This window comes from Nicotiana attenuata, chromosome 8 (assembly GCF_001879085.1).
Source record: "Nicotiana attenuata strain UT chromosome 8, NIATTr2, whole genome shotgun sequence".
In the NCBI taxonomy this organism is placed as follows: Eukaryota; Viridiplantae; Streptophyta; class Magnoliopsida; order Solanales; family Solanaceae; genus Nicotiana; species Nicotiana attenuata.
In genome coordinates this window covers 28897491-28912259 of record NC_031996.1, presented here as the reverse complement: position 1 = coordinate 28912259, position 14769 = coordinate 28897491, and the positions used below count along the sequence as shown (strand labels likewise).

General features: G+C 46.0%; 1 protein-coding gene across 1 annotated transcript; it reads right to left on the bottom strand.

Moving 5' to 3' along the window:
* On the bottom strand, positions 6845-7264 carry LOC109231886 (RNA-directed DNA polymerase homolog; the record flags this gene model as incomplete). Its single annotated transcript, XM_019397501.1, has 1 exon — positions 6845-7264. A coding segment is annotated over exon 1 (420 nt), but the record flags the coding sequence as incomplete, so codon positions are not given.

The window sequence follows — 14769 nt, the reverse complement described above, 5'->3', positions numbered from 1 at the left end:
TCACAACCAAATCATGATAATCACATCATGAGGACTCACGGTCATACTAGACACCAATGTATAGATACTCGTCACCATGCTTATACATCGTACTCGATCATTTAGCAATTAGCAAATAAGACTCAACTCCTATTCCCTCAAGCTAGGGTTAAACCAAACACTTACCTCAAACCCTTGAAATCCACTTAATCCTCAACTATCGCTTTACCCCGCGGTTCCACCTCCAATTCGCTCGAATCTAATCACAAATTGCTCAATTACTTTAATAAACACTATATGAATCAATTTGAATGCATAAAAATGAATTTCCCAAGTTTTTTCTAAAAATTCCAAAATCGCCCCCGGGCCCACGTGGTCAAACCCGAGGTTCGAACCAAAACCTGGTTACCCATTCCCCCCCACGAATTCAAATATGTAATTTGTTTTGAAATCGGACCTCAAACCGAGGTCCAAATCCTTAATTTTTAGAAAACCTAGGTTCTACCCAAAAACCCCAATTTCACCCATGAAAATTCTTGATTTTAAGTGGAAAACATGTTAAATGATGTTAAAGATTGAAAGAATTGAGTAAAAATCGACTTACAAATGATTTGGGATGAAGATTGTTCTTGAAAAATTGCCTATGGTGTTTGGGTTTTGAAAGAATGGTGAAAAGTGATGAAAATTCGACTAAGTATAAAATTTACTAGGCCTCGGATATGGGAAATGCGAAGTTGGGTTCGCAATTCTTGGAAAATGCGACATTTCTATTCGCATTTGAGAACTCAGGTCTACCAAGGGACCTTCGCATTTGCGAAACTGGTCTCGCATTTGTGAACCAGTGACCATCGCATTTGCGAGGTTTGGCTTCGCATTTGCGAACCTTGGCTTGCCTAGGCTGGTTTCGCATTTGCGAATCAGCCTTCGCATTTGCGATAGCTGGACCTTCGCATTTGCGAATCCAGGCTTCGCAAATGCGAATCCTGCAGATAACTGATACCAGGTCTTTCCAAAAGTGAAAAATGCGATCCGACGCCTATCCAAAACTCACCCGAGCCCTCGGGGCTCCAAACCAATTATGCACACAACCTCAAAAACGTCCTACGGACTTATCCGTGTGATCAAATCGCCAAAATAACATCATATACATTGAATCAAGCCTCAAAACTAATGTTTTTCTTTGAAATTTTCATAAGGGATCAAATTTCCATTTCAAGTCTGAAACACGTCAAACGAAGTCCGTTTTCAACCAAATTTTACAAAAAGCGCTTAAACCATATATAAGACTTGTACCGAGCGTCGGAACCAAAATACGAGCCCGATACCACAGTCTTTTAATCAAATTGCATTTCCAATTTCCTTAGTAATTTTAGAAAAATAATTTCACAGAAAAATTCATTTCTCGGGATCTAGACCTCGGAATTCGACTCCGGGCATATGCCCGAGTCCCATATTTTTCTACGGACCCTCCGGGACCGTCAAATTACGGGTCCGGGTCCGTTTACCAAAAGTGTTGATCGAAGTCAAATATATTCATATTAATATCAAAATTTAGCATTTTTCACACAGAATTCAAATTTAAGCTTTCTGGCTACGCGCCCGGACTGCGCACGCAAATCGAGGCAACCCTAGATGAGGTTTTCGAGGCCTCGAAAGCACGGGATGAGTAAGAAAACAGGTGATGACCCTTTGGATCGTCACATTCTCCACCTCTAAAACAACCGTTCGTCCTCGAACGGACAAAAGAAAGAAGTACCTGAGTCGGGGAAAAGATGGGGATAACGGCTCCGCATATCAGACTCGGACTCCCAGGTCGATGCCTCAGGGGGCTGACCTCTCCACTGAACACGAACAAAAGGAAAACTCCTGGATCTCAGCTGACGGACCTGCCGGTCTAGAATAGCTACCGGCTCCTCCTCGTAGGACAAGTCCTTGTCCAACTGGACAGTGCTGAAGTCTAACACATGGGTAGGATCGCCGTGATACCTCCAAAGCATGGACACATGGAAAACTGGATGCACGGCTGATAAGCTAGGTGGCAATGCAAGTCTATAAGCCACCTCTCCCACTCGATCAAGAACCTCAAACGGACCAATGTACCTAGGGCTAAGCTTGCCCTTCTTCCCAAATCTCATCACGCCCTTCATAGGCGACACCCGGAGCAATACCCGCTCACCAACCATGAAAGCTACATCTCGATCCTTACGATCTGCATAACTCTTTTGCCTAGACTGAGCTGAACGAAGTCTGTCCTGAATTATCTTGACCTTGTCTAAGGCCTCCTGAACTAAATCTGTACCTATCAACCGAGCCTCTCCCGGCTTGAACCATCCAATTGGAGACTGACACCGCCTACCATATAAGGCCTCATAAGGAGCCATCTGGATCCTCGACTGGTAGCTGTTATTGTAGGCAAACTCCGCTAAAGGCAAGAACTGATCCCATGAGCCCCCAAAGTCAATAACACAAGCCCGGAGCATATCCTCCAAAATTTGAATAGTCCGCTCGGACTGACCGTCCGTTTGGGGATGGAATGCTGTGCTCAACTCGACCCGTGTGCCCAACTCTCGCTGAACTGCTCTCCAGAAGCGCGAGGTAAACTACGTACCCCGATCCGAAATGATAGATGCCGGCACAACATGAAGGCGAACAATCTCCCGGATATAAATCTCGGCTAATCTCTCGGATAAGTAGGAGACTGCCACGGGAATGAAATGCGCTGACTTGGTCAGCCTATCCACATAACCCATACCGCATCGAACTTCTTCCGAGTCAACGGAAGCCCTGTAACAAAATCCATGGTAATCCGCTCCCACTTCCACTCGGGGAGTTCAATCTTCTGAAGCAAACCACCGGGTCTCTGATGCTCGTACTTAACCTGCTAACAATTCAAACAACGAGCCACATATGCTAAAATGTCCTTCTTCATTCTACGCCACCAATAGTGCTGCCGCAAATCCTGATACATCTTCGCAGCGCCCAGGTTAATAGAGTACCTGGAGCTATGGGCCTCTTCTAAAATCAACTCTCAAAGCCCATCCACATTGGGCATACAAACTCGCCCCTGCAATCTCAAAACTCCATCCACATCTAAGGAAACCTGCTTGGCACCTCCTCGCTGCACCGTGTCTCTAAGGACACATAAATGGGGATCATCAAATTGCCGATCACGGATACGCTCCAATAATGAAGAACGAGCGACCGTGCAGGCTAACACTCGACTGGGCTCAGAACATCCAGTCTCACGAACTGATTGGCTAAAGCCTGAACATCCAAGGCAAACGGCCTCTGACTGACCGCAATATAAGCAAGACTACCCATGCCGGCTGACTTCCTACTCAGATCATCGGCCACTACATTGGCCTTTCCGGGATGATAAAGAATGGTGACATCATAATCCTTCAACAACTCCACCATCTCCTCTGCCTCAAATTCAACTCCTTTTTCTTAAATAGGTACTGAAGACTCTTGTGATCAGTGAACACCTCACACGCCACACCATACAAGTAGTGCCTCCAAATCTTCAAGGCGTGAACAATGGCTGCCAACTCTAGATCATGCACTGGATAGTTCTTCTCATGAATCTTCAACTGTCTCGAAGCATAGGCAATGACCTTGCCATCCTGCATCAACACTACTCCAAGTCCCACACGGGAAGCATCACAGTAGACTGTATAGGGCCCTGATCATGTGGGCAAAGTCAAAACCGGGGCCGTAGTCAGAGCTGTCTTGAGCTTCTGAAAGCTCGCCTCGCACTCATCTGACCATCTGAACTGGGCACACTTCTGGGTCAATCTAGTCATCGAGGCTGCAATAGATGAAAATCCCTCCACGAACCGCCTGTAGTAGCCTGCTAACCCCAAGAAACTCCGAATCTCTGTCGATGATGCTGGTCTAGGCCAGTTCTTGACTGCCTCTATCTTCTTCGGGTCCACCTGAATACCCTCAGCTGATACAACGTGACCCAGAAATGCTACCGAACTCAGCCAGAACTCACACTTGGAGAACTTGGCATATAAATGACTATCCCTCAGAGTCTGAAGAACCACTCTAAGGTGCTGCTCGTGCTCCTCCTGGCTGCGGGAGTACACCAAAATATCATCAACAAAGACTATCCCGAACATGTCCAAATATGGCCTGAACACTCGGTTCATCAATTCCATAAATGCTGCTGGGGCATTGGACAACCCGAATGACATAACCAGGAACTCGTAATGCCCATACCGAGTGCGGAAGGCTGTCTTAGGGACATCGGATGCCCTAATCCTCAACTGATGGTACCCGGATCGCAAGTCAATCTTGGAGAATACCCTGGCACCCTGAAGCTGGTCGAACAAATCATCAATCCTCGGTAGTGGGTACTTATTCTTGACGATTACCTTGTTCAATTGCCGGTAATCAATACACATCCTCATTGACCCATCCTCTCTTGACAATAACACCGGCGCACCCAAGAAGACACACTGGGTCTAATGAAACCCTTCTCCAGCAAATCCTGCAACNATCGAGGCAACCCAAGTGAGGTTTTTGAGGCCTCGGAAGCACGAAATGAATAGAAAATAGGTGATCGTCANATTTTCCACCTCTAAAACAACCGTTCGTACCTCGAACGGACAAAAGAAAGAAGTACCTGAGTCGGGGAAAAGATGGGGATAACGGCTCCGCATATCAGACTCGGACTCCCAGGTCGATGCCTCAGGGGACTGACCTCTCCACTGAACACGAACAGAAGGAAAAGTTCTGGATCTCAGCTGACGTACCTGCCGGTCTAGAATAGCTACCTGCTCCTCCTCATAGGACAAGTCCTTGTCCAACTGGACAGTGCTGAAGTCTAACACATGGGTAGGATCGTCGTGATACCTCCGAAGCATGGACACATGAAAAACTGGATGCACGGCTGATAAGCTAGGTGGCAATGCAAGTCTATAAGCCACCTCTCCCACTCGATCAAGAACCTCTAACGGACCAATGTACCTAGGGCTAAGCTTGCCCTTCTTCCCAAATCTCATCACGCCCTTCATAGGCGACACCCGGAGCAGTACCCGCTCACCAACCATGAAAGCTACATCTCGAACCTTACGATCTGCATAGCTCTTTTGCCTAGACTGTGCTCAACGAAGTCTGTCCTGAATGATCTTGACCTTGTCCAAGGCCTCCTGAACTAAATCTGTACCTATCAACCGAGCCTCTCCAGGCTCGAACCATCCAATCGGAGACCGACACCGCCTACCATATAAAGCCTCATAAGGAGCCATCTGGATGCTCGACTGGTAGCTGTTGTTGTAGGCAAACTCCGCTAAAGGCAAGAACTGATCCCATGAACCCCCAAAGTCAATAACACAAGCCTGGAGCATATCCTCCAAAATCTGAATAGTCCGCTCGGACTGACCGTCCGTCTGGGGATGGAATGCTGTGCTCAACTCGACCCGTGTGCCCAACTCTCACTGAACTGCTCTCCAGAAGCGCGAGGTAAACCGCGTACCCCGATCCGAAATGATAGATGCCGGCACACCATGAAGGCGAACAATCTCCTGGATATAAATCTCGGCTAATCTCTCGGATGAGTAGGAGACTGCCACGGGAATGAAATGCGCTGACTTGGTCAACCTATCCACAATAACCCATATCGCATCGAACTTCTTCCGAGTCAATGAAAGCCCTGTAACAAAATCCATGGTAATTCGCTCCCACTTCCACTCGGGGAGTTCAATCTTCTGAAGCAAACTACCAGGTCTTTGATGCTCGTACTTGACCTGCTGACAATTCAAACAACGAGCCACATATGCTACAATGTCCTTCTTCATTCTACGCCACCAATAGTACTGCCGCAAATCCTGATACATCTTCGCGGCGCCCGGGTGAATAGAGTACCTGGAGCTATGGGCCTCTTCTAAAATCAACTCTCGAAGCCCATCCACATTGGGCACACAAACTCGCCCCTGCAATCTCAAAACTCCATCCGCATCTAAGGCGGCCTGCTTGGCACATCCTCGCTGCACTGTGTCTCTAAGGACACATAAATGGGGATCATCAAACTGCCGATCACGGATACGCTCCAAAATGAAGAACGAGCGACCGTACAGGCTAACACCCGACTGGGCTCAGAAACATCCAGTCTCACGAACTGATTGGCTAAAGCCTGAACATCCAAAGCAAACGGCCTCTGACTGACCGGAATATAAGCAAGACTACCCATGCTGGCTGACTTCCTACTCAGAGCATCAGCCACTACATTGGCCTTTCCCGGATGATAAAGAATAGTGACATCATAATCCTTCAACAACTCCAACCATCTCCTCTGCCTCAAATTCAACTCCTTTTGCTTAAATAGGTACTGAAGACTCTTGTGATCAGTGAACACCTCACACGCCACACCATACAAGTAGTGCCTCCAAATCTTCAAGGCGTGAACAATGGCTGCCAACTCTAGATCATGCACTGGATAGTTCTTCTCATGAATCTTCAACTGTCTCGAAGCATAGGCAATGACCTTGCCATCCTGCATCAACACTACTCCAAGTCCCACACGGGAAGCATCACAGTAGACTGTATAGGGCCCTGATCATGTGGGCAAAGTCAAAACCGGGGCCGTAGTCAGAGCTGTCTTGAGCTTCTAAAAGCTCACCTCGCACTCATCTGACCATCTGAACTGGGCACCCTTCTGGGTCAATCTAGTCATCGGGGTTGCAATAGATGAAAATCCCTCCACGGACCGCCTGTAGTAGCCTGCTAACCCCAAGAAACTCCGAATCTCTGTCGCTGATGCTGGTCTAGGCCAGTTCTTGACTGCCTCTATCTTCTTCGGGTCCACCTGAATACCCTCAGCTGATACAACGTGACCCAGAAATGCTACCGAACTCAGCCAGAACTCACACTTGGAGAACTTGGCATATAACTGACTATCCCTCAGAGTCTGAAGAACCACTCTAAGGTGCTGCTCGTGCTCCTCCTGGCTGCGGGAGTACACCAAAATATCATCAACAAAGACTATCCCGAACATGTCCAAATATGGCCTGAACACTCGGTTCATCAACTCCATAAATGCTGCTGGGGCATTGGACAACCCGAATGACATAACCAGGAACTCGTAATGCCCATACCGAGTGCGGAAGGCTGTCTTAGGGACATCGGATGCCCTAATCCTCAACTGATGGTACCCGGATCGCAAGTCAATCTTGGAGAATACCCTGGCACCCTGAAGCTGGTCGAACAAATCATCAATCCTCGGTAGTGGGTACTTATTCTTGACGATTACCTTGTTCAATTGCCGGTAATCAATACACATCCTCATTGACCCATCCTTCTTCTTGACAAATAACACCGGCGCACCCCAAGGAGACACACTGGGTCTAATGAAACCCTTCTCCAGCAAATCCTGCAACTATTCTTTTAACTCCTTCAACTCCGGCGTGGCCATTCTGTACGGCGGAATTGAAATGGGCTGAGTGCCCGGAACCAAGTCAATATAGAAATCTATATCCCTGTCGGGTGGCATACCCGGCAGGTCTGAAGGAAAGACATCGGGAAACTCCCAGACAATAGGCACAGAGTCTATGGAAGGGACCTCAGCACTGGAATCACGAACATAGGCCAAATAGGCTAGGCACCCCTTCTCGACCATACGTCGAGCCTTCACGTACGATATGACACTACGGGTAGAATGACTTGGAGTCCCTCTCCACTCTAAGCAAGGCATACCCGGTAAAGCTAAAGTCACAGTCTTGGCATGGCAGTCCAAGATAGCGTGATAGGGTGATAGCCAATCCATACCCAGAATGATATCAAAGTCTACCATATCTAAGAGTAACAAGTATACACGGGTCTCAAGACCCTCAATCACTACAACGCACGAACGATGGAATCGGACGACCACGATAGAGTCACCTACCGGTGTAGACACATATACAGGAATACCAAAAGCATCACTAGGCATAACCAAGCATGGTGCGAAATAAGAGGAAACATATGAATACGTAGACCCTAGATCAAATAGTACCGAAGTACCTCGATCACAAACCAGAACCGTACTTGTGATCACCGCATCTACGGCCTCTGTCTCTGGTCTAGCCTGGAGAGCATAGCAACGGGGTTGGGGCCCACCATCCTGATCTGTATCCCTAGGTCGATCTGCTGCTAGCTGACCTCCGCCCCTGGCGGTCTGAGCTCCACCTCTATGGCCTCTACCTCCACCTCTATGACCTCTGCCTCTACCTCTGGCTGGCTGTGGGGCATCTGGTGCCTGAATCATAGGACGGGGACCTTGCTGCTAAGACTGAGTACCCCTCAATCTCGGACAAGCTCTCCTGATGTGACCATACTCACCACACTCATAACATCCCTCCAAACGCTGTGGCTAGCCCTGGCGACCCGAATGACCTCCACGAAAACTCTGAAGTGGCGGTGCACTGATGGGAGATGGCGGTGCACTGAGTGACTGCTGATCAGAATAATGCCCACGGGAACCACGATCACCTGGGGCACTCTGAGAAACCTGGAGGGCTGACTGGAAAGGCTTGGAAGGCTGACCCCTATCATAAGAATCCTTGCCCCTAGATGAGGCACCACTGAACCGACCTGTGTGACGGGGTCTCCTGTCTGTTCTATGACCACCCCCTGTGGCAGAACCATCTCGATCCTCCAGGCCACATTGGCCGCCTCCTGAAAAGTAGTATCACTACCCGCCTCTCTGGCCATCTGAAGACGAATAGGCTGGATCAAACCATCAACAAATCTCCTCACCCTCTCCCTCTCAGTGGGGAGTATGACAAGGGCATGGCGAGCTAGATCAATAAACCTGGTCTCATAATGAGTAGCTGTTATAGACCCCTGCTGGAGGCGCTCAAACTGCCTCCGATAAGCATCCCTCTGAGTAACGGGGAGAAACTTCTCCAGAAACAACTCTGAAAACTGATCCCAAGTCAAAGACGGCGACCCTGCTGGTCTGGCTAAACAGAAATCCCTCCACCAAGTCTTGGCGGATCCAGATAGACGAAAAGGCAGCAAAATCAACTCCATTGGACTCCACAATGCCCATGTTCTGAAAAACCTCGTGGCAGCTATATAAGAAATCCTGGGGGTCCTCAGAAGAAGCTCCGCTGAATGTAGAAGTGAAGAGCTTGGTAAACCTGTCCAGCCTCCATAAAGCATCTGCAGACATAGCCGCTCCATCGCCGGCCTGTGTAACTACCCTCGGCTGAACTGTCGTAGCTGGCTGAGCCGTTGGAATCTGACCCTGGGGGGCTACCAGCTCCGGAGTACGTGCACCAGGAGTCTGGGCCCCTCCTCCAGCCTGAGAAGTGGCTGGTGCTACAGGAAGCAATCCTGCTCGGGTGACACCCTCCATGAGGCCCACCAACCGGACCAAAGCGTCCTGAAGAACTGGGGTAGCAATAAACCCCTCTGGGACCTGAGTAGGGCCCACCGGACTGCTGCGGCTGGGGCCGGAACCTCCTCCTCAAGGTCAACCTGAGGCTCCGCCACTGGTGCTGCTGCTTGGGGCTGAGCCCTGCCCCTACCTTGGCCCCTAGCATGGCCACGTCCTCTGCCCCTAGCGGGAGCTGTCTGGGGCTCGGACTGCTGATCGGTAGATGAGGAAGCGCGTGTTCTCGCCATCTGCGAAAGAACAGAGTAGAAGTTCAATCAGCATTGAGAAACCAAATCGCACGACAAGAAAGAACAAAGGAGAGATTTTCCCTAACTCAATAGCCTCTGGGGGACAAGTACAGACGTCTCCGTACCGACCCCTCAGACTCTACTGAGTTTGCCTGTGAGTTGTGAGACCTATGTAACCTAGTGCTCTGATACCAACTTGTCACGACCCGAATTTCCCGCACTCGGGGTCGTGAAGGAGCCTACTCGTGGTAGCTAGGCAAGCCTACTCATTTACTCTTCCATTGTTAACAAATCTTTTAACAATTTATAACATCAATATAGAACATGAAATTTAATAAGAATAGTGGAAGTCTGAATCATGATCTAAATCAAAACGCGGAACAGTCAACAATAGCCTCTACCCAAGACTGGTGTCACATTACTCACGAACTGCTAAGAGTTTACTAAATACAAAGGTCTGAAAGAAACATATAAACTGTTTGTCTCGAAAACAAGGAGGCAATAGTATAGAAGAGAAAATAAGGGAGAGACGCCGGGCTTGCGGTGCAAGGCTACCTCGGTCTCGTGATAATGAAAGCCTGCTCCCGTGCTAATGCTGCTGTTGCTCCTCAAAACAAGGGAAATACCAACAACGCTTTCTCTTTCTTGCATTTCTTACGTTATAATCCAATTTACCATTTTGAGCCAACGCTCCAAAGAATCAAGTCATTTCATATACTTTCAATATTCGTATCACAATTCGAGCCAATGCTCCTAGGAATCAAATGATCATATCATCGTTCACATGTTATTCACAACGTATAGAAATCATCCAATAAACATGGAAATCACAATCAAATCATGATAATCACATTATGAGGACTCATGGTCATACTAGACACCAATGTATAGATACTCGTCACCATGCCTATACATCGTACTCGATCATTTAGCAATTAGCAAACAAGACTCAACTCCTATTCCCTCAAGCTAGGGTTAAACCAAACACTTACCTCAAAGCCTTGAAATCCACTTAATCCTCAACTATCGCTTTACCCCGCGGTTCCACCTCCAATTCGCTCGAATCTAATCACAAATTGCTCAATTACTTTAATAAACACTATATGAATCAATTTGAATGCATAAAAATGAATTTCCCAAGTTTTTTCCAAAAATTCCAAAATCGCCCCCAGGCCCACGTGGTCAAAACCCGAGGTTCGAACCAAAACCCTGTTACCCATTCCCCCACGAATTCAAATATATAATTTATTTTGAAATCGGACCTCACACCGAGGTCCAAATCTCCAATTTTTAGAAAACCTAGGTTATACCCAAAAATCCAAATTTCACCCATGAAAATCCTTGATTTTAAGTGGAAAACATGTTAAATGATGTTAAAGATTGAAAGAATTGAGTAAAAATCGACTTACAAATGATTTGGGATGATGATTGTTCTTGAAAAATCGCCTATGGTGTTTGGGTTTTTACAGAATGGTGAAAAGTGATGAAAATTCGACTAAGTATAAAATTTGCTGGGCCTCGGATATGGGAAATGCGAAGTTGGGTTCGCAATTGCGAACCCTGCAGGCTTGGGAAATGCGATATTTCTATTCGCATTTGCGAACTCAGGTCTACCAAGGGACCTTCGCATTTGTGAAACTGGTCTCGCATTTGCGAACCAGTGACCATCGCATTTGCGAGGTCTGGCTTCGCATTTGCGAACCTTGGCTTGCCTGGGCTGGTTTCGCATTTGCGAACCAGCCTTCGCATTTGCGATAGCTGGACCTTCGCATTTGCAAATCCAGGCTTCGCAAATGCGAATCCTGCAGATAACTGATACCAGGTCTTTCCAAAAGTGAAAAATGCGATCCGACCCTTATCTAAAACTCACCCGAGCCCTCGGGGCTCCACACCAATTATGCACACAACCTCAAAAACATCCTACGGACTAATCCAGCGATCAAATCGCCAAAATAACATCATATACATCGAATCAAGCCTCAAAACTCATGTTTTTCTTTGAAATTTTCATAAGGCATCAAATTTCCATTTCAAGTCCGAAACACGTCAAACGACGTCCGTTTTCAACCAAATTTTCCAGAAAGCGCTTAAACCATATATAAGACTTGTACCGGGCGTCGGAACCAAAATACGAGCCCGATACCACAGTCTTTTAATCAAATTTCATTTCCAATTTCCTTAGTAATTTCAGAAAAACAATTTCACTGAAAAATTCATTTCTCGGGCTCTAGACCTCGGAATTCGACTCCGGGCATATGCCCGAGTCCCATATTTTTCTACGGACCCTCCAGGACCGTCAAATCACAGGTCCGGGTCCGTTTACCAAAAGTATTGACCAAAGTCAAATATATTCATATTAATATCAAAATTTAGCATTTTTCACACAGAATTCATATTTAAGCTTTCCGGCTACGCGCTCGGACTGTGCACGCAAATCGAGGCAACCCTAGATGAGGTATTTGAGGCCTCGGAAGCATAGGATGAGTAAGAAAACAGGTGATGACCCTTTGGGTCGTCACAAAAAAACTGTGAGAAACAATTAGATTAAAACGAAAATGAGAGAGAAAGAGCGCCACAAACCTTTTTTAATGGAAATACGGAATTATTATTATAACTTAACTAGTACTATTACAAGGATAGAGGGCCCTATTGGGCTCATTCATAGATTGTTCTACCATATTGCCGATATTAGTAATGCCATTTACAAAAGGATTCCCAAATTCTACTAATTTGGAAATTACATTCGTAGATAAAGTCCTAATCTAAGTGCTTCCAGTCTTGTCTTTGTGGAGGATTTGCAAAAGGGAGTAAGGAGGCTGTTCCATCAGATAGGGGTGGAGCTAACTGGTTGTTTGAATCCATTAGTGGCCAAAAAGTGCGCTACTTTGTTCCCTTCCCGGAAGCTATGCCGGATCGGCGGATTCTGTAATTTGCTCAGTAGTGACCTGCACTCAATAACCAAGTTAGAGTAAATAGAACAAGTATCATTATTAAGCAAGGAAATGACATCTGTTGCATCGGTCTCAATTTCAATGTCAACCAACTTTTTATCCCAGGCTAGTTGAAGTCCAGTTTTGAGGGCTAAGAGCTCCATATATGCAGGGGTGTAGGCTATAGCAGAATTGTTGTACCCCAAAATCCAATCCCCTAGGCCATTTCTGAATACTCCTCCAAAGCCTCCTTTCCTATATTTTCCTTTGAAAGCCCCATCGATATTTAGTTTTAAGGAGTGGTTTGTTGGAGGTATCCATTTAATAGAGATAGTGATAGAAGGAGGAACATGGCTTGTAGAGTTAGTATAGTAGATGAATTCTTTGCATCGTATGAGAACTGTTTCAATAGGAAGCTGATTGCACTTTTTGTTGAATGAGTTGTTATTTCGATTTAACCACAGAGACCATATGGCAAAGGGAAAGAACATGTCCCAGGATATATCCCATTGATCCAAGTTTTTGTATAAATCCCTTAATGTATTAAGCCAGTGGTCAGGATATTGATGGAACTGAGGAAGGTTGAGTTGAGCTCGCTCCAGAATTTGGTGGCTATGTGGCATTCGAAGAAAATGTGAATAAGTGAATCCCCCGCTACTCTACATATGGGACAGAGGGTGTCAATGTGTAATATGATTTGGTGCAAATGGGTTAGAGTAGGGAGGCGATTGTGGGAGCATTGCCATAGAAAGTATTTTATTTTGTGGATTGTATTAAGATTCCAAATCCAGTGGAATTTAAAGGTGCTGGGAAGAGGCGTTGAGAGTAACTTATAAACAGAGCTGGAGGAAAAAAACCATTAGAGGTGTGCGCCCAAGTGGGTATATCCCTAGTATTGGTTAGGGAGTTCAGATTGATGGATTGTATTTTGTTTTGTATATCTATGGGTAGAGTATAGGACAGTTTTGTGAGATTCCAAGAGTTAGTATCCCAAAGGTCTTTGACTTTGAGAGTTTGGTCAGAGTAATTCATTGGACCTTGGATGATTGAGCTTAGGGGTGGGAGACTTGGAATCCACGCAGAGGTCCAACAGTTAATGTTGCCCGGGCTTACTATCCAGTGTAGACCTTGATTACAGATTTTCCAGCCAGTTAAGATGTTATTCCAGATAAATGAATTAGTGGTAGGGTTTCTTCTATGGCTATATTTTGAAATAAGAGTGGAGGCCCATAGGGAGCTTGGGTTGTTGAACAGACGCCAGGAGAGACTAGTTAGGGAAACTATGTTTTTATCTGCTGCTTTCCTGAGGCCCATACCACCTGCCTTTTTTAGTTGGGTAATAGTGGACCATTTGATATAATGAATTTTCCGTTTTTGAGTGGTGGTGCCCCAGATAAAATCCCTTTGGATTTTTTCAATTCGCTTTAGAGTGGATGCAGGGAGCATGATATATTGCATTACATGGTTTGGGATGGCATTAAGAGTTGATCTAGCTAGGGTTGTTCAACCTGTAATGGAAAGGAAGTTTATTTTCCAACCCGCAAGTTTTGTGTTCATGTGGTCAATAATGTAGCGAACATCAGATGATACTTTGGGTTTCCGAGTGAGGATTGGAAAACCCAAATATTTCCCAAAGCTATCACTGGGTTGGATGTCCAGAATATTGGCAAAGAGATTTTTTGTATGAGCGTCACAGTTTTGTGAAAAGATGATTTTTGATTTGGCTTTGTTGATTTTTTGGCCCGAAAGCTTGGAAAAAAAGTTAAGGCTATGCTTAATTGTGTGGATTGACTTTGTATTAGCATTGGCAGAGAGAGTTAGGTCATCCGCATAGAATAGATGTGAGATGGGAGGGCCAGTGGGATTAATTTTAATAGGATCCCAGAGACCAATGTTGACCTGGTGATTGATGTATTTTGACAATAGTTCCATGCATAGGATAAAGAGGTAGGGAGACATTGGATCGCCTTGGAGAATTCCCCTCGAGGGGTAAAAGAATTCTATTTTGGAGCCATTAACTAGGATGACAATTCTGGAGGTGCTAACACAGCTCATAATAAGTTTTGTGATGCAAGGGGGAAATTTAAAGAAGATTAAAGCCCGATAAATGAATGACCATTCAAGACGATCAAATGCTTTTTCCAAGTCAATTTTTAGGAGAACCTTACTTTTTTGGCCTCTTATTTTTTGGAAATGGTTCATGATTTCTTGAATCATGATGCCATTATTGCAAGTTCTCCTGCCCTTG